At 38.5% G+C, this 24,005-nt stretch overlaps 1 protein-coding gene across 2 annotated transcripts in view; it reads right to left on the bottom strand.

The window, feature by feature from the left end:
• LOC129778890 (arp2/3 complex-activating protein rickA) overlaps nucleotides 1-23,569 on the bottom strand; it is a 31,200-nt gene extending 7,631 nt beyond the window's left edge. The window contains exons 1-6 of one of the 2 annotated variants that reach the window (XM_055786053.1): nucleotides 23,125-23,569; nucleotides 13,587-14,087; nucleotides 5,399-5,796; nucleotides 5,221-5,333; nucleotides 4,976-5,138; nucleotides 4,270-4,732 (exon numbers count right to left, since the gene is read on the bottom strand). In XM_055786053.1, coding sequence (XP_055642028.1) covers nucleotides 4,270-4,732; nucleotides 4,976-5,138; nucleotides 5,221-5,333; nucleotides 5,399-5,796; nucleotides 13,587-13,938 — 1,489 coding nt within the window. In that variant the 5' untranslated portion in view covers nucleotides 13,939-14,087; nucleotides 23,125-23,569. Of the gene's footprint in view, nucleotides 1-4,269; nucleotides 4,733-4,975; nucleotides 5,139-5,220; nucleotides 5,334-5,398; nucleotides 5,797-13,586; nucleotides 14,088-22,789; nucleotides 23,076-23,124 lie in introns of those variants that run through there. The other variant, XM_055786063.1, reaches the window with a different exon arrangement.
• Between the last annotated feature and the right edge of the window lie 436 nt (nucleotides 23,570-24,005).

The raw sequence follows: 24,005 nt of genomic DNA, 5'->3' as shown, positions 1-24,005 counted from the left end.
GCTGTATCAGTGTTGCTCATGATAGTGTCTCGCAAGTGAATATATTATTTCTCACGTCCCTTCGCTCTCTACCTCGTACATTAATTGTTGACACTACATCGGAAAATGACGGTCCTCATCGCGTCAAATTTGCTTGTTTGCTTCGTCTCCTTTAACCACAAGTTCATAAAAAGTGAAAAAATTTCTTCTGACTCCTGTGGTCACTCATATTCTAGAACTTGTCACTCAAAATACTCAAAAAGGCGTGTTTCTTGGCATAGAAATCCAGATTATTGTTTCATCTTCGAATAACAATTTCTTGTCACTGTACAGTCGTCTACCATAATTCCAGCTAAGTTTTCAAGAACATGCGCATTAAATATGCACACGTGCTCTCTAGTTGGTAATTGAAGGACAATAGCGTGATTGTGATTTTGCAATCCGAGCATGTGTGATTTGAAGAATTTCAATAATTTATTGTGCTCATTCAAAAAGGCTTCCAGCTCGCCGGCGATGCACCAGGCTTTAGGCGAATTGAGGTCATTGTGTGAGGACGTGTGTGTGAATGAAAGTTTGCGAACGTAGCGTCATCTATCAATTAACAACGCAAATAAATTCGTTCTATTTGAAAAACCAAAAACCATTAAATTATTTGGGTATTGGTTATACACAAATACTAAAATCGCGAGGAAAACAGAGGATGGGAGATAAGAATGTGGGACTATATGTATTTTTGAAGCCAAATTAAAAAAAAAATTCAAAAAAAATATTCAGAATTCCCCTTTCCCTTTTGACCCTTATCGGTATCAAAAATATAGTATTCGGTATTCTAGCGATATCATATATAGTTTACGACCTATTCTCATGCCTGCCAAGTTTTTGCTGTATAATTTCATAAAAATCGGTGCCGTATCGGAGGAGTTCGACCACGAGCATCGTGACACTAGATTTTCATATACATAGAGATATTCAACATTTGACTGATTCATATATAACCAAATACCTTCATATGTTCTAAGAACAGGATGGTCAAGAAGTATCAATTGGTTTTTAGACAAATTAACGAAATTTAAGCACCGGTTGAATCGCTCCTACTCCTTCTACATGCATTTCCCCTATATAAGCCTATTCCACGATTTCAGTTGTTCAGTATCATTCTAGACAACGAGTATGTGGCGCTAGGTAGCATTTGAGTACGAATATCACTTGAAATTACGCCAGCAATGTAAGTTGCTACGACAAATTCGGTCACAAACGATATCGAATAGGTGTGTTGTTGTTTTCATATACACCCAGGTTATTTTACACGGTGGATAGGTACCTCGTACAAAGCCGCTTAAAATCCCGTGTTAGTTAGACAATTTGCGTAAAAACTTGCGTTTGTTAAAAAAATCGTGTAAAAAACCACATTAATCGGAAAATCCGCGTAAAATGCAGTACACATGCGATAAATACTCAAATATTGGAATCAATAGTCACAAATGTCTGTTCGTGCATTATTCGAGAGCGGCTCATCCGATTTGAGCTGTCCATTTTATTGTTTTATTAGTCCAATTGGAATTCGCGTTGATGCATTTAGCTTCGTGTTACGTTAATTTGAAGCAAAAATGGCAATACAGAAACTATTCATTCCCCTTCCATGTGTACCTTATATAATTTTAAACACACAGAACGCACGAGCCATCTCGTCCAGGGCCACACAGTCGAATCAGACTCGTAGTTTTGTTTTGACCGAGTGGGGAAGCGGGCGTGTCCGCGTCCCTTTAGAAAAATGGAAAAAATGGAAATTCCGCCGTCGCCACGGCCAAATGGGCCAAATTGCACTACGAACTGCTGCCCCATGCACCGCATTCTCCAAATTTGGTCTCGTGCGACTTTATTTTTTCCAAACTTGAAAGAGTCACTCACAGGGTAGAAATTTGAGTCGAATGAGGAGGTCATCGCCGCCACGGAGGCCTACTTTGCAGACCTCGAGAAAACGTATTTTTCAGATGGATTAAAGAAGTTGGAGCATCGCTGGGTTAAGTGTATCGAGATGAAAGGAGACTATGCTGAGAAATAAATCGCCACTTTTCCAAAATTTTTGTTTTTTTTGTAGGTTAAGTACTTATCGGACTGCCCTCGTAGAATACATATTTGATATGAATAAGTTGATTCTCAGTCACAATTTTTTATCTGAAAATGTGCTTATTCCACCTAAAAATCATTTATCATTTGTATCTCGCTTTACAACATACAAATGTCATACAAATGAAACTAATTTCTGCATTACTTGAGAATTAATCAAGCAAATGAAACCAAATTTGGCATGTGGAGGTTTTAGGGTGCAATAAATGTTTTCACGGTGGTTAGACACTCCACCTCCCTCTCTAAGGGGGAGCAGCCATACAAATGAAAGACAAATTTCTGCATAACTCGAAAACTAACAAGCAACCAAATTTGGCATGTAAAGATTTTTGGGGGCAAGAAACGTTTCTATGGTGGTTTGACACTCCTCCCCCTCTCTATGGGAGGCTACCATATAAATGAAGCATAAATGTCTACATAACTCAAGAACTTATCAAGCAAACAGAGCCAAAATTGGCATGTGGGGGTTTTAGGAGACAAGAAACGTTTCTTATGTGGTTTGACACTCCTCCCCCTCTCTACAGGGAGGGGGGGGGGCAGGTGTGCGCTGAATAACTCGAGAACCTTGGAACAATCCTTCAAATCTTCCAAATTATGAAGATCGCTCTAATTTAATTGGACTAGACTCACTAAATCTACGTAGAGACGTCGCTAAAGCGATATTCGTATCAGACCTGATCCTCTCAAACATCGACTGTTCTACTCTTCTCCAATTAATTAATTTTAATATAAGGACACGAACTTTGCGCTCTCATACATTCATTTGTGTCCCCTCTTGACGCACTAATTACGGGTATAATGAACCCGTTTCAAGTATGTGCCGAGTTTTCAACCGCTCGTACACTTCGTACGATTTTAACTTGACCCGTTCACATCTGAAAAGGATTTTTTCTAATGCCCTTAGATATTAGGTAGAATTTAAGTTAGATTTAAGTAGGTCATTAGGGCACTCTTGTTCAGGCCTGTTGATAACAAATAAATAAAGAAATAAAGAAATAAACTAATGAAGCAAAGCAGAAACGAACCAGCCTACGACTGAAAGTCTCTTAAATAAAGACAAAAAAATCAAGGAAATGGAATCAAACTTGGCATATAGAGGTTTTACGGATCGTTAAACGTTTCTATGGTGATTCGACACTCTTCTCCTCTCTCTAAGGGGAGGCTGTCATACAAATGGAACACAAACTTCTGCATAATTCGGGAACTAACCGAGCCAAATTTGGAATGTGAGGGTTTTTGACTACGAGAAATGTTTCTATGATTGTATGACACCCCTCCCTCCTCTGGAATGAAGAGAGGATCCCATAAAAATAATACACATAATTCAACCAAACATGACAATTGAAAATTTTCGGAATGCTCTGAAGGAAAATGGGAAAATTCGAAAAATTCAATTCGCATATGTTTCACTATTACATATTGATAAGCGTTGTTAGTCTATTTGATGTTTGCGCTAACAAAATTGATCTTCGTTCGAAAGTGAGAACGAGGAAGAAATTGTCCGAATTAGGGCTGTCTTTATTCTACCATATTTTCTGTATCAAACATTTATTTTATGTAGACATAGAGACAACTCAAATCTGACTATCCTTTTGTTTTAAGTACGAACCGAACATTCGTTTTATATCTAAGATACCCTTCATGAAAAAACGAGGCAAGTACAAAATGTCGAATCACAATTTCGATTCTGTCGCTCGTTGTCGTTGTTCCGTCACGTTAATTTTTACCTAAATAAATCGCCTAATTGGCATTTATCGGCTCTCAATGAAATTAGTTTATCACAGATTGCATGCCAAATCTACTCAAACACAGAGTGTAGAGTGCACTAAGCCACAGCACGCTGGCCACCCCCACCATCGACGAACAAGCTCACCCAATTATGGATGTGAGAGTGTCTTTAAAAGAATGTTAAATCGGGCTGGTCGTGAAGAGAAAACTAAATTAGAGCAGGAGCATGAAAAGTGGTTCCAGGCCACATTCATCCATCAATCTGCAGCGAGTCCTGTCTACCAATTTATGTACAGCGTTAGGAGTGCCACTTACTGAATGTAGTTTCAAGCTGTTAGTATTGTGTACTGTGTGTTATTCGTCCAGTGGACAAGAGGCGCATAGAGAGAAAGAAAACCGGGAAAAAGCAGTGTCACACCGATCGATAGAACCTACCTGTTGCTTGTTGCTGTCTGCTGCTGTTCACATGCGTTATCCCAACGTGATTCAATTTTTGCGTTGAAATTGCCTCGCTAAGACCCAAACCTCCCGAACCAGTAGCATTCGCTGGGGGCGGCGGCGGAGGGGGAGGTGGAATGAAAGCAGGGGGTGGCGGAGGTGGTGGAGGAACGGGAGGCTGTGGCGGAGGTGCTGTGGCACTGACCGCTGAGAGTAGAGAATCATTATCACCATCCCCGTCCCGCACGCTCAATTTGTCTATGTCCAACTGGGAGGGGAATTGGCACTCCAACAGCTGACTGGCTTGAAGCCTTTTCCGCAGCTCACACACTTCCTCCTCGGCCCGGTCCGCGCGACCTAGTGCTTGGGCGAGATCCTGCTTTAATATATCCACCTCCAGTTGCAGTGCTACAATTTGTTCGTTGGTATTGCGCGAAAGCTCCTGCTCCATTAGTGCTTTCTAGGGTGTTTTCAGAATCAAGTATTAGCGCGAGTGTTAACATCAAAGTGCGTGAGAGCTCAAGAGTTTGTGAAAGTGTGCAACTACCAAACCGCATAACAACAAACGAGGATCTAAATCAGAACTTTTGTACAAATTAAAGGATATCTCCCTTAGGCCAAAACTCAAGCTACCGGGTTCGAATTAGTTTGGTTACACGATTTGTTAAACATGAAAGTGAAAGGGTCGCTTCAACAAACTTACATATTCAATAAACTGCGCCTCAAATGTTTTCCGCTTGAGTTCCATCTCAGAGCGCATTTTCTGAATTTCCTCGTTAGTGTCTGTCTTCGAATCCACCGAGTCTCGATTTTGTCGCACCAGATGGTCACGTTCTTTCCGAACCTGGATGTATGAATTCTCCAAACTGAAACAGATATCAAATTGAATGTAACTCACAAAACTGGCAACCGCCGAAAGCGTCCGCACTTCTTAGCGGGGACACTCACCGCTTGCTTGTATCAATCGATTCCAGGATGTTGACCGACATCAGTCGCGCAATTTTACTGAGTTCTGTATTCTCAGCGCGCAACTTCTCGTTTGTCTCCTCGAATTGTTGCTTCTGAAAATGGAACAAGAATTGGAGGGAAATATATCTCAAACATCATTATATGCAACGTTACTCACGCTTTCCTGCAGCTCGGAAATTTTCTCATTCGCCTCGTACAGCTGCAGCTCGACATTGTTCAGATAGGATTTGAGCTTTTCCATTTCGTTCAGCAGACTATCCATTCCGCTATCTTTCGAGTCGGGCATATCGGCTGTGTCGTCGGTGGTGGCGGCGGCGACGACTGAATCCGCAGGATCAGCTTCTCCCGCTCCCAGGGTTTTGTTCGCATCCTCGTCGTCGTCACTGTTGCTCTCGCCCGAGTGTACGATTTCCGACAGTTTTTTCTTGAGTTTCCGGTTCTTCTCGACGAACTCGGTGCGTTCCTTTCTGAGCGCTGCGATATCGGACTGAAGAGCTATTACGCTTCGTTTCAGTATCTGATTTGTGCTTTCGAGATTTTGATTGCGTTTCGTTACTGTGGGGTGGAGAAGATGGGAAGTTTTCAAATTATGATATGTTCCATATACATTCAGTAACGCATAGAACCACTATATCGGTTTGACGTGGAATGGCTTTACATCTGTAAAAACTATTGAAATATATTTCGAAATTATAAAATAGCAAGATACATGCAGCATAGAAACAAAAAAAAACTAATTAGAATTGCTCATATAGTGGCTGTGTTGATTGGTGATATTGAGGGAGATAATTAATCTTCAAATTGGTTCAGTTAAAATGCTTCGATTAGTGTATATCACACCCTTTCTTCTTCCACCCGACATCGGCTCTATCACTGCCTGACTTGGGTAGCCGGGGAAAAATACAGGTGTATATTTAGATTATCTACGACAATTTATTCAAAATATTTCGAGTTTCCCAAGCCTCTAAGACTCCATAAGTATGTTCGTGTGCTGTGCTTCGGCACAACGTTCAGTTCCACTGGCCACTGGTATGGTTTAGAGTTTAAACGTTGCACCGGAAAATAACATCGAAATGAATTCTCTCCTTTTCTGATATAACTCCACATTTTCCTGGTGCCTTGTACCCCGAATTGTATTACCGGTAGTCTTAAGCTTGTCTAATATTGCCGTAGAACTACATCTTTGTTTTCTCTAGTGATCCAAACTCCAGATCGTACGCCACCATGCATATCTCTTTTTCCTTCATTTTGAAATCGCAAACAAGCTTTCCGGACATTCTATTAAGATAAAGTCATGATGTCAAATGGGAGCGAAAAAGTTTGCTATCTGTTTTCGGAATAACGGTTTCAATTTCTCTTCAAATAATTATTGTATGAAAATTGACTCAAACTAATATTCGTACGGTGGTTGAAATTTCAACTCGTATTCGAAGGGTTTGATCCATTTCAGAATTCTATATTTAGTATGGTAACCTTTGTTCATTGCTACTGTCTTTAGCTGCCTTTAGCTGTTATCTACGAGTTTTGACGTAGGACTACGTCTTTCATTTCTGTACAGGGGTGTAAGTTCAGAGTTTCGAAAGCGAGAGAGTGACGCTGAACTGCAAGGTTTTGAACGTTAATATCTCTTTACCGGCTGAATGGAGTGGTATAATAATCACTTCATCTTAAAGATAAAATGTCAACGAGTTATATGATTGTCACTTATTGGTCCAAAAAATCGTTTCACTAGCTTAAAAATTGCTTTGAAAGCAAGCTATTGAAGTCATAACAAACTAGCTCATTGATGATGATTGGTGATCACAATGTGTTCCCGAACACGGACGCAAAATCTATGCACCTGGAGAAACCGTCATAGCGAATACATGCAAGCTGTGATTCCCTTGCTCGCTTGCATTGGTTTTGGGGAACCATAGTGGACACATGCGAGGCGTTTGTACTTTTACTCGCATCAGTTTCTGTTCTGCTTTCGCATGGAATAGACATGAAAAATTGTTTGCGTGTGAATGCGTCCGGGCGAAGGAATATTCGCAACCATTTACGCACTCGACTTGGTGTTCCCATGATACAATCCAATAGCATCAGTTTCTGTTCTACTTTCGCATGGAACAGTCATGAAAAATTGCCACATCACGATAAAAACGAAATGAATTTTATGCAACGTTATGCAAGGATAGACTTTATTTCGTTCTCACCGTGAAATGGCGCCTTCAGTTTCTATTCTGCGCATGGAGTGATCATGAAAAATCTCGTGTTATTCTCACGAAAACAAAAATGAATCACGTATCAAACATCTTCAGTTGCTTTTACAAGGCCACTCCAATTTCATCGGTTCTTTCGGGACCACCAAAAAGTTCGAAAGAGTTGAATTTTATGTTAATAACAATTCCATACTTATACCACATACCCACACACTAAAAAGAAAAACTTTCAGCAATCTTTCAAAATATTCATTAATTCATTTATTAAGAATTGATTCAGATGCAATTTCAAATAAATGATTTCCGAGCCAACGGTAGTCCTACGCCTACCTTGCGGTTATATCACAGATATAACCGACTTCTTGTTTTTTTTGTCTAATACGTTCAAAAATGTTCATACAATCGCTATAAAACCTTAGCATTCAACGTATTAATCGATTTGAATTATCGGAGAATAGTAAAATGTCAGGTAATATCTAAGCGAATATTCGTTCTGATTGGTCGATTGGCACAAGCAATCTGTACTCCCCCAGTTACAGTATGACGTGAATGAATGTATGAATGAACGAATAAGAATATGAATAATAAAGGTCCTGCCTCATTCCCCTACATAGGTTTGAGTTGGTCGATTATCTAATTGATAATTTATTTAAAAACATAATCAGTGTGTCAAAAAAAAACCAACTGATTTAATCTACAGATATGACATCTTCTCTTTGTGATATCGAACTTTCACTCAGCTTCATCCATTCAAAAGTTTCTTTGAACTGCTTGTAAGAAGTACACAACAAATCTTTCAGTTTAATCAAGTCACATAAAGACGCGTTTGCTGTCTCGTCAAGCCATCCCGTAGCATTTTCTGAGTTCACTGAAACATGTCTGCTAAATTTATCAGACAAACTGTTCGGATCCCCAGATTAATCAAACATTTGACCCGTTGGATAAATTTCAGGTTGTAGCCTTTCCGTTCATTTTGACGTTTGTCTGCTTGATCCTTCAGAAATCGTTTATGGGCCTTCTTTACTTGGTAACATTCGCTCTCTCGATCTTCAACCAAACTTCAATCATAGCTGTGCTCCTTTGTATCAATTCCACTATGAGAACTAACTCTACTATGATTTAATCCCTATCACAATTCAGATTCATCATGGCTCAAACTGATGTAGACTACTTTCTATTTTTTTTTCAATTTCTGCAAACATTTAAAAAATCCTTAATTATCATTGAGACGAAGATGGCAGTTCTTTCTTGTAAATTAGTTCCAAAACAACTTCGTCGATTACAATCTCAACATTCATATTGCATTTTTGACATGTGAAATGCATGCATGCCGTTTAAAATCAGCTATTATAGTGGCTCCTTTAATGTGCCTTGGCATCGAATTGAAATAAGTAACACCTTTATAAAATAGGGAGTTCTGTGACACTCTACTTAAAAAGCTAGGTGATCGTACTTCGGTAGCATTTCTGGTATTATATCGATGAAAATCAGTTCCTCTTTCAATTCGATCACACTAATATCGAGGTAGCAATCCATTTATGATTTTAACAACGAACACCATGGTTGAATACACAATCCTTTGCTTCACAGATAGCCATTGAATTGTTTTTTGCATAAGAGCTGAGGAAGTGAATCTGTAACAACGCAAAATCAAACGCATTACGCATTAGAATTATGCGTTTATTAGTATTATTTCGCATTAGTTGAACAAAAATTGGTTGAGCCAAAAAACAAGAACTTTAGGTATTCTCTTACCAAAAGTTCTTGTGTTTTGGCTCAACCAATTTTTGCTCAACTAATTTTTTGGTACATGTTCGCAGAGAATCCGTAAGAAAAGATGCTCTGATTTCTAAATCACCCGATACCGGATAGGAATTCAAGATCCCAGTAACAAGCTCACACAAGGCATTCTTCAAATAATTTCTCCAGCATTTTTTCAAGACTCTATCATTTAATTCACGCCCATTGAAACTGATAAATATAGTTTCGTGATCTGTTTTTTTTTCAGTTCATTAACGATAGATGATTTAACCGCATCAAAATTTGTATATACTTGGTCAATCAATGTTCTGCTGTATTGGCAGCTTGTTTTAATCCAAAATAATCCATTAGGTACTTCAATTGGGAAGAATTTTGTTCATCAAACAAATTAATAATGGAATCACCAGCTATGATATTGATTGCACTGAAATTTAGAAAATGTTCTAACTAAAGTTATCTGAAAGTTCAGCAAAACGCTGGTCACTAGAGCTGGGAGAGTTGTATAATTGTTATTATTGTGAAATCATGTTCGTGAAAGTTGTAAGGCAAACATTGTTGAAATATTGAACTCCCGGCCCTGCCAGGCTGACGCCATGATGAGCCTTGATAAAAATATATATTTTGGAAAAAAAAATGTTCGTGAAAAATCAGAAAATTCACACGGTTGCTGCACACTACAACTGAGATTTCGATATTTTACTAAAACTATTTTCATTATCAGAAATTGCTTATATCTCGAGAGCGGTTGGTCTTGGGATAAAATGTGATGTATAGTTTGTCATGTAGAATCGCATGTAGCTTTCTTTTTTATGTTACTTTTCTTAAATGGCTACTATTTCACAATGTATTGAAATTTAATAAGTTTTCAAAAACTCATATCTCTATTTTGGTGAGTCCGACACGGCATCACTATACGTCAAACTTTGTCAAATTATAAGGGGTTACCAATAAAAATATACATAAAAAAAAAGGAAGAGGGAGTGTTTTGAGATATAAAATTTTGTTATATTAAATTCAATTTTCGAGTATTATTTTTTAACAGTGTATTTTAAATAGGTAATAGGAAATAGGTAATTGATTTTTCAACAACTTTGTCAAACATCAGATTTTGATCAAACATCTGGATTTTGAGTTACGATTTTTTGAAAGAAAGCTTAATGATTTTGAATACACCCTTTTCAAAAATCAGCCGTAATTTAAATTGGTTCTATTATAATGAAAATTGTATTTTTAGGTAGTTTCCATCATAAGTACCATGTGGAGCCGATCTGGCGTAGTGGTAACATCCGTACCTCACATGCTAAAGGTTACGAGTTCAATTATCACTCCCAACATTCTTCCAAGAATGGAAATAAAAGTGACGAACCAGCCAAAAGTGTTGAAAGTAACTATAATACAGAAAAAAAATCATAAGTACCAAGTTTCAGAAAAATCGGAGAGGATCGAATCAAAATTTGCTGTTGTCTGGCCGATCTGGCATGGAATTGTTCACCTGTAAAATTCCACGCTAAGCTAGGAATCAACTAAACTTCTTGTAAGCCACGAGAAACACGTCTTACCTTGTCGCAGTCAATTTTCTGAAAAATTGTCGATGATGGCGGCACTTCGTGTGTTCGACTAAACGGGTTGTCACTGAAGCAGTCGACTACCGCTTGTCGATTGCAGGCAGTGTGACATATGTTTTGACCATCAAGTTGCTGTAACACTATTTGTGCAGTAAATGCATACCATACTCTACCTAATGCAGCTTCCGTAGAACTGTTGACGGCATTACGGGTTCCGTTCACCCCAATGAGGTACATATAGAGGTGGAGCAGTAGGCGAAGTATATATGTATTGGCATGCAAAATATCGTGTCGTAATCATTTGCATTCAATATGAAATTTATATGGAAGATACAAAGCAATGTTGAAAGTACTCACGGTTGCATGATAATTTGAGCCAAAATTCTCATGAAATTATTCAACTGTTGGTTTTTTAACAGATGACAATTGTATCATGGCTTATCTCGATTATTTATGTGGTAAAAAGGTCCAGAGAGCTGTCGTATGCTTAGTTCTCGAAAGCAGTAACATGTTCGGTGAAATTTTGAATAATTGGCGATTATTCTCTTATATCATACACACCGACACTGAGAGCCTTCGAAACATCCACTTCATAACGTTAAAATAATGAAAATACGTTTGTTTCTATGAACGTGGGGGAGTGAAAATGGCACATGGAAATATCACTTTTATCCATCTTTTCCGACGTGATTTCACAAATGTTCACTGCACGCTATCACATTAGCCTTATATTCAGCGGAAACACTAAAAAAAGTAACGTTTTTAATTGATAAATTACTTCCTGAAAATAGCTTTTTCACATGGATGCGGTGGGCAATCAAAGATAAACACAACGACTGACGTCACTATTTGAGAAATAGTTATGGCAGCGCATGCTATGTCGCTCGAAACTCTACCATCTTCATTACCTTTTTTCCAGTACATTGCGTTCACCCCATCGTCCAGTGAAGCTGTGTCTAACTCCTTCGTAGTGGACAGGTCTGTTTGCAAATTTAAGTTTGTCGGGCAAATTACTACCAAGTAAGCTACTGGTCCCACTCTCAGCTGGTGTAATATAATTTTGAAATATTTATGACCCCTATAGTCGATTCTGGCTCCAACTATACCTTCACCGGGCCAGTGTATTGCTAATGATGAAGGGGTTCCAATCTCTAAAATAATATAAAAAAAAAGTATTTGCACTGTCTATCCCAAATTCAATCTCCAGTCAGTCGCAAAATTGAGTATACAACTCGTGCTGGTTTGTTATTGTTGAGTTTTTCGGGATTAAAAAATAAATAATGAAATGCGACTTATATTCATCGTAAAATCGTTCCATTTTACTCTCATGTAGTGGTAAGAGAAAAATCAAAATGGTCATATTTCTACTTCATGTTGAAAAATACAAACGAAAAATCTCTAATTAAGACGTTGCATCTTCTTCTGTAGGAGCATTGTACCACTGCGACCATTAGTTTAATCTATTGTAGTGTAAGACGTTGCATAATTGAGTGTACAGTTTAAGTTTTTCTTGAAACGAAAATTGAAATCAATTTAGAAATGTTAATAGATAACAAAAATCAATCCTGTATGCTGCTCTCCGGACAGTGTCTGCGCAGACAGATCTTCCAATGAAGCCGGCTACTTCGGTAGTGAATTTAAGAATGTGTGTTTTAGGATTCTTTCGCAATGTTCGAACAATTACCCCTTTCATCAGCAGAAGATAGAATACGTTTGCGTTCTCTACCGGTAGATTTTCCATGGTTCCTTCGTATTTCCACTTGTTTATGATTTTCTTTACTGTAGAGTGGGTTCTTCCGACAGCAGCTGCTATTTCCTGCAATGTCTTTCCACGACAATTCATACTGATTATCATAGTATGTCTAAGTTGCAATTAACTTGCCAATCCTTTTAGGACAACATTTCTGAGGCCATAAGCTTCCCAAAAATACAAAAAGAAAACAATAGTTCCATTTTTTCGATCTTCCAAACCGGGGTCCCCCCTTGAATGTTTTTGTAGAGAAACATCCTCTCCAAATTTTGATGGTGTATTGGTATTCGCAGATATTCGAATGGCAGTCGATTATGTCAGTAAAATTTGGTCCTATGAATGGTACTATGGCATCTTCGGTTCGATACCACACGTGGGGTCCGGACTTGGCAGCTTACTTAGCTCGTCAATCTCCAGTAAAGATTCGATTCTCTTTATGTGTAGCGAATTAGCGTGATAATCATGCGCGAGTTTTTATTTATGAATATTAACTTCAACATCTAATTATATACATGTTCTAAACTTTCATAAAGGTGTGTGTGTGTGTGTTTACAAATAATATGGCATTGAGCTAAACAGCGAATGTGCGAATTGAACGCATTCCTTTCCCTGCATGTAATTATGCATAACAATCAAATGGAGAAGGAATGTAAACAGAACATGGCTTCCAACTGGAATCCGAAAGAGGTGAGATAGGCTTAAACGTACGATCGGGTATGAGTGTAGTGCTTTTTCCATATACAAATACCCCATTGAAAACATTAAGATAAAGTGAAGTGGAACGGTAATTATCCCTCATTTACCCTATGCTTGAAACTGTGGACCTAAACACGGAACTGAATCTGTACAAATTCGGCAAAAGATCTATAAAAGTCACAAACTCCACGTCCGCAACATTTAATTTGCATTCATCAGTCCAGCTGGAACTGTCCGACCTTTCGAAATGACTAATAAAAGAAACACAACTTCCTTCTTAAATTGAACCATAAACCGAAAAAAACACATTGGTATAATTAAGGCCCAGAGGCGAGAGCCAAAAAAAGACCGCTCGCGCGGCATCATACTCACTTTCTTCGCACTTGTTGATCAGCCGGTTATGGTTCTCGCGAAGGGACAGATACTCGCTGGAGTTGATGATGCATTCGGCGGGATGGTTGCTGATACTGCTAGCCCGGGGCACGATCGGCAAGCTCATGGCCGTACCGGACCGAGACGGCGAGGCTGAACTGATCGGTGTGCTGACTACACCCAACTGCTCTTCGTACATCGAGGATGCCGACGAAGAGGACGAACGGGAGCTGCCGCTCGACGACGCTGACCCCAGCTGGTTGGCTATGTACAGATGGAGGGAACTCTTGCGCTTCGGAACGGGAATGCTGCTGCGCCGAGCCGACGCAATCGATTGCTGCGACGTGTCCATTGCATCAGGTTTCGTTGGATCTGTGGACAAGGTCTGTTCGGAGTGGACTGTTGTTCCAAGCTCTGTTTGTTATTTTCACTGATGTCTACCGGTACTGTGTTTACAGACACAAAAAAACGCTTGTGTACGGAGAAAACTGACTTCAGTTGCTGGAATGTTGAGAGATGGTGAAAAGAATGAAGAGTTAATAGGATGGCGAATAAAAAAATCCAAACGAATCTCTTTTAATCTTGCTAGTCATCGGTTGATTCGTGTATATGTTCATAAAAACAGCGGAATGCAATAGGTTTTGTAGAGGATTAAACTTTTGCAGTTCCCGCAAATAACAAGCTTTTATCTTGTTCTTTTGTGTGCCACGATCTTCGATCACCGTTGTGTGCCACGCGGTGGGAAAGATGAAGTGGAAGACCAATCCATCTTTGGTTGATGCCGCGTGGGATGATTCGAGATCAACTCACCGCGTGACGATAGGCTAATTTGCAAAAACACACCAAATAACTTCCATCAGAGATTCACAACTGTACACAACAAACTTAACCTTAAAAACCACCTCAGCATCCCATAGGCTGATTACACCTTCAACAAATCCATCCGCGCTGTCATGTCCGGAAAGTGAAATGATCCGCTGTAAACCTTCATCATTCGGTTCGAGAAAGCTGGTTTGGTTGCAGTAATACGAAACGAAGAACACAAAACAATCCCAGCCAGAGGGCCTGTGGCTCGCCAAAAAGCCTACCACAAGAATTGAAGCACACCGACCGAATGCGTCATAAATCAGACAAAAGTTGGACCGAGAGGAAAAGTACCACTTTCCTAGGTTTACGCGGCAAGATCAACGCTGTCGGTGAATGTTGTGTTCTTTTTCTTCTTCCACACACTTCCGCGGGCTGATGAATGATGGTGATCCATTGGGACGTGATCGTGACCAGAGGAATCTAGCGACGACGCGGAAGGTACGATCTCCCTCTCTGCCTGACTTGTCGTGGAGAAATTTCCTCCCGTTGGACATTGAGAGCACAGACACTTGTGGAACACTTCACAACAGGTTATGCTGCATTTATGTATGGAGTCAATGCCATTAATGCGCACTGATGAGAGAGTACCTGTACCTGTTGTTGATGCTGGATTTAAAGTAATGTTCTGACCTACTTTGCAAGTTGGCTGGCTGGTGAGAGGAAGTGGTCTTTTGGATTGTTTAAGGAAAATCAGTTCGACGAAAATAGGCTACGGTGAGTGAGTCTATGGGGCAACTCCGTGCCAAATGTATTGATCCCGACCGTTTCTGATTTGTTAAAACATTGTACGTACATTGGTGGCTAATAAAAATCACAATTTTCTGAATCAGATTAAATAGCAAAAATTTTAAAATTTTTCTAATGGCACATTCATAACCGTTGACATTTTTGGTAGAAAAACTATAGCTCGATATAGTATATCTAGATGTTATAGAAAATATAGTTACCAACAGTGAATAGGCAAATGTTCAATGTTATAATTTTACAATAGAATGATAGCAATTAGCATACCATGACTTCCGACATTTCTCTTTTTGGGTCGACGGCAGTGTTGATGGTTAAAATAATTTTAAAGTTAAACTGAGTAAATGATTCTCGCTTCATAACATCGAGTATTTATTGTTGTTGGGGTCAAGTTGGCGACGAGGATAATAGCTTGAATTGTTTAGTGTGTTTTTATCCAAAATCGAAGACGCGGATTGATCAATCAATCAAAAATCAAATGGAGACGTAACCTCAAACAGAATGTCGACTGTTGTTGATGAAATTGGTGGAACTGTAAGAAGCAAATGGTGTGATTTGCGTAATACTGGCTGGCATGTTTGGATAAATTGAACACTCGTCGCTCATCGTCCTCCTCAATATGCTGAACAACCAAAAAGATCTCTGGGTCGGTTACCGTAGCTGATACCATTTTGTCTCAAATTCCGAACATTTAAGCTTTGAATATATTTTCATGGTGTAAAACTAAAAATTACATTAATCACATTTGTCTCAAATTCTGAACACCATTTATGTCACTGATTCATAATCCGAACACTTTTGTCTCAAATTCCGAACAGCCAAAATGCATTTGTTTAAAAAAAATCATAACTTTTGAACTACTGGACCGATTCAGATGATCAATATATCAAATGAAAGCGAAAAAGCTAGTCTATTGTGGAGAAATATTTTACTCGCAAGAAAACTGGATTTGGTTTTCGTATTTATCGGTTGTGTTCGTTTTTTCTAGTTTACATGATTTCGGGACCAAGGGAACTATATATTTTTATATTTTTTTTTGTTGAAAACTGAGGTTTTTTTACATAACATATCCAAAAATCAGAGGTGTATTTTTTCATTGTTTTTGAGTTATTATTTTTCAAAGTTAACATGATTTAGTCTTCGTTCGATACTCCTATGCGACTTGACGAGATCTATGCGAATAGGATTCCCTTTTTTTTGCAAATTCAATATTTTTTCAAAGAAGACTAGCTCATTGACTTCAATTTGATATGTCGATTATCCAAATCTGTTAGGTAGTGCAAAAGTTATGAATTTTTGGGAAACGTCATTTTTGGAAAAAAGGGAAACATAATTTTTATACCGTCGATTAACTTTGAAAAATTATAATTCAGAAACAAAAAAGAAGCACACTTCTGATTTTTGGATATGTTATGTAAAAAAACCTCAACTTTCAATAAAAAAATATAAAAAAATATCGCCCTTGGTCCCGAGACGATGAAAACTATAAAAAAGAAATACGTATAATGAAAATAATTTTTAAATTTTTCAAATTTGCAGATATAGTGTTTTCTAAAAAAAAGACCAGCTAACTGGTCTAATTTGATATGTCGATCATCTGAATCGGTCCAGTAGTTGAAAAGTTATGTTTTTTTTTGGAAAAAAATCATTTTTAGAAAAAAAAAATTAGGAAATAATGAATTTTTGGACCACTCTAAAATAGAAATGGTCACCCTCACAAAAAAATAAAAAAAATACGGGTCTGATATTTTGCGATAAAGAACACTTTTCACGGAAATCGGAGAACCACTATATCGGGTTGGCATAGAATGGCTGTATAATCGAATCAGTGGATGGGATTGTCCTTGTACCCCAAATTGTGAACTATCGCTGTATTTGTCGGAAAATGGTGTGTTCAAACATTTTGTTTCGGAATTCGATTCATGCATCGAAACTTGATTCAAATTACGAACAATTCAATAATTAATAGTAGATTCGTAACGAGATTCTTACCGAGCGAACATATAAACAGCAATTAAAGTAGTTTTAACTACAAAAATTGAAAAATTCACAATGCTTGTTTTCTACGGAATTTGCTAATGCAAATATTTTATAATTTTTTTGTAAATGTTTAGTATTATAAATTATAGGCAGTATCGATACCTGTAAATGAATTTCAAAATGTATAGGCTTCAACCAAAGAATGTTAGGATTTTACTACACAATTGTTTATAACATGAAAGTTCAGTAAATTCCCATTTAAAAATGAAGTGTTCGGAACTTGAGACTGTTCGGAATATGAGACAAAACGGTACCCACTCATTTCATTCCATTTTCCTCGTTAAAATAAATAGTAAATACATTGTAATCATTTTTAAAATCTTATTAATCAAATTAATATTATGTTAATTCTTTTTCTATGTTTCATTCATGTTGAGAAAAATCAATGTTTTGGAAAAAAACAGTTTGTATTCCAAAAAAAAAACCGTGATTAAATGAAGTCCACCCTGTGAATATCGATATTTTTTCGATAAATTTCCATCGTTAGAACCCTCGATTGTTTATGTTGTTAGTATTTTGACGTTTAGGAACAACTGGCTTGACCCTGGAGCATTTGTATACGTGCTCACACTGCTCGACATCATCGAGAAAAATGGAGAACGCAGTAATTTCAAGAACAAATCCTTTGTGCATCCGAGAATCGGTCGTTCGAGATGTCGAGAACGGCGGAATAGCACCGGGTGGTTGCCAAAAAGTACGACATCAGCAGGGCAGCGGTCGGAAAAGTTTTTAACCCTCCTGTACTCGCGCGTATAATCGTAACTCGTATACTGACACACTGTGCGTGTCTCTGAAATATTTATATTATGTATTTCTAGACGTTATTAGTATTTATTGAAAGAAAAAGATATGATTGAATGAAAAAACTCCAGAAAATATTGTTTCTTTAATATCACTCAGTTTAAATATTCATTTAATTCAGCCATCTCATTGATTCTCGGTCTGTCAGACCGTATGCGCGAGTATAGGAGGGTTAAAAAGCTGAAGACGATCGGATCGGTGGTGAATTGCCCAGGGAGAGAAGGAAACCCAAAACAGATACCAAAGCAGAAAATAGATCATCCCGGAATCCTGGAAGAGTTTCAACTTTCGGTTTCACATCAGACTATCCGTCTTTGCATCGAAGCGCATGGGTTGAGCAGAACGGCTTTCAATCGGCCTTCCATTAGCAAGGCCGACACTGCCAAATGGCTCCAATTCGCCAAGGAGCACGCTGAAAGCCGCTGGAGCACTGGAAAACGGTGCTGTGGACAGACGAATTCAAATTTGAGCTTTTCAGTCGATAGAGGCGGGTTTGTGTGTGGTGCAAGTCGGGCGAAGAGCTACAGAAGCGTCTCATACAAGGGACGGCCAAGCACAAGGGAGGCAACGTGATGGTGTGGAAATGCTTTTCATGTGGTAAGGTGGGCAGCTCGGTGAAAAATGACAGAATTATGACGGCAGAGTCATACTGAAACATCCTACGTGACAATCTCGAGGTCTCTCTCATCAAGACTAGCCTTAAAGAGCGCTCCGTTTTTCAGCAGGATGACGATCCGAAGCACACAGCCAAAGTAAAAAAGTCATTCATCCGGTCGTGTCGCATCAAACCCCTTGAATGACCCCCACAAAGTCCGGATCTGAGCCCTATGTGGGTCATCCTCGACGCCAGGGTTGACAAAACCAGTGTCACCATTATAAACAATCATTTTGAAGCCCTGGAGCCCGTGTGCGAACTACTCGACTTACAAACCATTGAAAACCTTGTGGAGAGCATGCTGAAGCGTTTACAGGAGGGCTTGAAGGCTAAAGGAGACCAGAACAATTATTTAAATGTTCTTGTTTGCCTTCAGTTAAGCTTATTTGAAGCTTTCCTGATCTGGGGACTTCTTTTGTCACTGTTTTTTCTGGAATTCAAATTGTTTTTTTTTCTATAAGAAAAACATTTATTATTCTCAGTGCATCATGAACGAAATTCAAAAAGAACATATTATAATAAATATGATTTCAACCTTCCTATACTCGCGATTTGGTCTCACAGACCGATAAATCAATCATTCATTGTTTAGCGTATCGAAAGTTTCCCGTCCCGTTCGTAGGACGTATATCACTTTTTATTACAACCATTCTGTGACGACTCCAACGCGAGTATAGGAGTAATTTTTTGGACAAGTGATTTTTTTCCTATTTTAGAATATTGTTCAATAAAATTTGGTGTTGCAAAAAAAAATTTCTTGTGTCGAAAACGTTGCAGAATATATTTGGTGATTCAACTATGTCGAAAACATGAGTGTATGAATGGTAGAAGGCATTCAATTTGTAATCGTAATTGGTAAGTACGATTTGTCACGTCAAGGACCACCATCACCCTCTTCAACTGATGAAAACATCGACAAAAAAGAGGAAGGATGGCCGGAAATCCTTCGGGTTGGAAAAAAATCAAGTTTGAGAAAGGCAGCCCGTGATAATTCATCTCTTACAAGACCGTTCGTTATATTTTGGTTGGTCATCTGGGCACGAGAAAAGTCGCTGCACAACTAGTGCCAAAAGAGATTTTTTTCAACAGTTTCATCGCAACCAAGTTGCTAAAAACATGCTTGAACGATCAAATTTTGATCCCACGTTCATCAACACACAATTACTGACCACGAGACATGAGTGAGGCTTTTTCCTATTTTCAAATTACCGCTTCGTGGGACCCGTTTTTACAACATTGTAAAAACAAATTCACTACGTGAGCTAAAGGTGATTCCTGAATACAGTCATGAAAAGTGTTTCGATGACTGGGTTGAATTGCTTCATAAGAGGCTTCACAAATTCTCGGTAAATATTTAACAAAAATTATTTTCCATTTCGCCGATTTAAACGGATTAGGCCATCGCAAATCATAGCATGTATAATCCGTACACAGCAGAGACAGTTATTAACGTAAAACTATTTTATAAAACATGTTTTTTTTATTTGGAACTCCTAGTGAAAGCCGCAGTTGTATGTTTAAAAGTCGAGGTTTTTTTTCATTTCTATTGCTTTTTATATTTGCTTGCTCGAAAGAGCAGCAACTTGAATGATTGACAGATAATATAAATTTAATATTTTTTTCTAGCCTTGAAAAAGGCGTATTAAGAAATCAATTAATGGAAAGTCATTGCATTGTACCCACGATCATTCGCTTAGTAAGCGGATGCAAAACTCTTTGGCTACGAAGATCCCATGAAAACTCGCTGTTCCTTCTTCTTCTTTTCTTCGTTAACGGAGTCTTCGAATCTTTCGATTCATTCCTCTCCGAACGACAGCTCGCAGTTTTTTGCTGTATTATAGTGACTTTTGGCCTCTGGCTGGTTCGACACTTTACAAATGTCGGGAGTGAGAATTGAACTCGTGACCTTTAGCGTGAGAGGTAAGATTGTTAACCCATACGCCAGATCGCCTCTGAGTCCATTTCTGGATTTCTTCGGCAAATGAAGGATTTCAGTGTCACTTCTGTCAAATGATAGAAGCTGCTATAAAAAAGACTCACCTCAAATCGTTTTTTTTTTACATAAGTACATTACAATTTGAGTATTTTTATACAAGCAAATTAGAAATTATTAGCGAGAAGAAATTATTCATCCCGATTTTTCAGTCTCTTTATAAATAAAGTTAATCTGAATTGTTAGACTTTTTCAATGATCAATTCAATCAGCTGATTTCTCATTGAAATCATATTAAGTGCCCGCTTCCAAATTTATATGTTGACTATCACATCTACTGAAAATAATTCGTGATACACAAAACCGTTCTAACTCATGGAATTTGCAGAAAATCGCCGGTAAGCATTACAAATACTATCATATATACGACGGTCGTTCAAAATGTACGTTTCAGTGCCCCAGCGCCATCTCACATGAAAAGTCGGAACTACAAACTTTTACCATGTGATTTCACCACATTTGTGAGCAGTTTGCAAGAAACCTTGGTCGGATCGAACGCGTCGTTCGTGTTTTATTAAGTTTTAAAATGGGAGTGCGGCATAAAATCCCAGTCCAAATATGAGTTACGTTCTATCATTCATTTTCTGACCGCGAAAAACAATAGTGAAATAGCTGAAATTCATCGAGAATTGTGTTCAGTGTATGGTGTAGGGTGTAAAAGTCTTTGGCGATTATGTAGAACAATAGAAAATAAAACGTGGATTACGAAAATCACCTTGTTTTTTGTCCTAACTTTATTTTTCCGCGATTTCTGAGGCACTGAAACTTATTTTTTGAACGACACTCGTATTTCAGGGGGCCTTGTGATACCTAATAGTAACCAACGATCAAAATCGCGAAGTTGAAGAGATTGAGAAACTCTGGGCTCAAATGTTCTACCATCTTGGTACATTATAGTCACTGTTTGTGACCAGAATGTGCGGTCAGAAAATGAATTGCAAACAAAAAGGCCTTCAGTCAATCATTTTAGTCATCTGTCTGATCGTTTTAGTCATCCTCGAGGTCAACTCATTCAAAGCTGTTTGAAGAATTCCCAGTTCCTTTTCTATAATTTTCGCAGACTGTTCTGCATTATTTTGAATGAAATTACGCCGTCTTTCAATGTTCTCTGGGGAAATTGGCTCATACTCTGTGGATTACTAGCTTACTTTCATCGTGGCTCAGCGTTTCTCTACCAAATTCTGACGGAAATGTTGAAGTGAATTTATCTTCCACAATAAAATAAATATCTCCCTTTTTTTCAGTCATGAAAGAATCATTTGCATTCATGTTTAAAGCTCGTAAAATGTCATTAAATCACAATTAAAAAAGTTTCCAACTATGCGATAACACAACTGTTAATTTTTTTTCTATTCCCGTTTTGTTTCAATTTTTTTAATTGATTGTTGCAAAAATAAGTTTCTTAATAAACATTACGAGAGATATTGGGAGGCGATGAGCAGCTCTTAGTTCATGACATTCACGAACCCACTTACAAACATTGTGTTGTCCTAGCGGAGACTACATTTAACATTGAACGTGACTTCAAGTACACTTTTCTTTATTCAAAGCATTTGTGTAAACTATCGACGTAACAAAATGAAAACAAACAAAAATCAAAACGACGTTTGGTAACAAGCTTTTGAGCGATCGCATATTTCTATAAAACGTAAAAAATATTTTGTTTTATTTTCAATGTTCCGGTACCTCATTAGACTTTGTTTAATCATGGTTTTTCCATGTACAAACTAATGATTCACAGTTTTCATAAGGTACATTCACTTCGTGAATCGATACTAATTCGAAGAATTTCCAGAGGATTTAATCTTGAATATCGGTAACTCATTGACATATGCATCTCATTGGTTATTTTGTCACTCAATATCAAATCTATACTAAAGGATACGAAACCTTCAGCAGTGATTGGTGCAGCATTTGCTCAAGAAATAATCATATGGTGGACAAATTAAACAAACAAAATAGACCGGATTGTAACTCATAAACACCCAAATGCAATTTTTCAGCCAACGCTGCACAACAAGAAAACAATGAATACCCAAGCAAAGCGCATTCAATTGCCTTATTAAGCCCGCAGCAAGTTGTTCTCAGCGAAAAGGCTGTTACCTGATACCGTAGACCCTACTGACCAACCCCGACGTCGTGCGCTTGAATTCAGATCAGTTGCGTGGGTTCAAATTTGCACACACTCGATGCGGCGCGATGAGGTGTTTATTTCACAAAAACAGAACCTACAGCCAGTAGAGCTCTAGCTGGAGGTTGTCACTTGTTTTGTTCACTGTCGTTCTTATCGCGTAGTTTCGCGTGCTAGATAGCAACAGCACTCATTTGGTCGGCGTTGACAATTTGAGGTTCTCGCCACATCCGCACATTCGCAACACTGACCATTAGTACCGTTGACTTTAAATTATTCTTATAAAGTGGAAGTGCATTGAACTTACTTAGCTTACAATTTTCGCGCTACCATGAATGTTTCAATCGGTCACTTCGGAACCACACACGGGGTTATGACTCACTCGCTTCAGCACCGCCGGACTATTTGTTTGGTCCCGACCAGCTTCTTTTGTCTAAACAAATTCTTTACATCTGTTTTCTATACACTCGCAGTCTCGACAATGCTAACAACAACACATCGAAAACCCAAGAATTTCTCACACTCACGAAACCTGAGCTGCCCTGATAAAGCGGCGGCTCTGACGGCAGACGGCAGATAGCCTTCTACTCCGCGGGTTTTCGAAATTAAACCGCCGATCCGCGAAACTGCGACCGTCCGATTGTGCGATGGAGTTGCGACTGACACCAGCGCTGGCACGGTCGACTAAAAGTGAATTGGCTCTGCGCCCGACACCTATACGCGTATAAGTGCTCCAGCTTGAGGCGTCATGGAGAGTTTGTCTGACCGAGTGAAAAAGATTAATAGTATACGGCGCTGGATTTGCACTTGCCAGACGAGCAATGCCAGGATTGAAACAGGGTTTGATTCAGTTTTTGGGCGGTGTTGTAAAAAAATAATATTATTTTTGTAATTATATTTTGACGCAGACCTACGTCTAATCTTTCAATATAGGGGCCCGTTTCAATGTTTCGGGTGGAAAAAGTTAAAGATTTTCAACGTTAATTCTTCTTCTTCAATGGCACTAACGTTCCTAGAGGAACTCCGCCGTCTCAACGTAGTATTACTTGCGTCATTTTTTATTAGTACTTAGTTGAGATTTCTATGCCAAATAACACGCCTTGAATGCATTCTGAGTGGCAAGCTCTAGAATACGCGTGATCACAGTGCAAGTCGGAGGAAATTTCTTTGACGAAAAATTCCCCCGAC

The sequence above is a fragment of the Toxorhynchites rutilus genome, chromosome 1, assembly GCF_029784135.1.
Source record: "Toxorhynchites rutilus septentrionalis strain SRP chromosome 1, ASM2978413v1, whole genome shotgun sequence".
NCBI classification, from domain to species: domain Eukaryota; kingdom Metazoa; phylum Arthropoda; class Insecta; order Diptera; family Culicidae; genus Toxorhynchites; species Toxorhynchites rutilus.
This window is presented reverse-complemented; position numbering and strand designations above follow the sequence as displayed.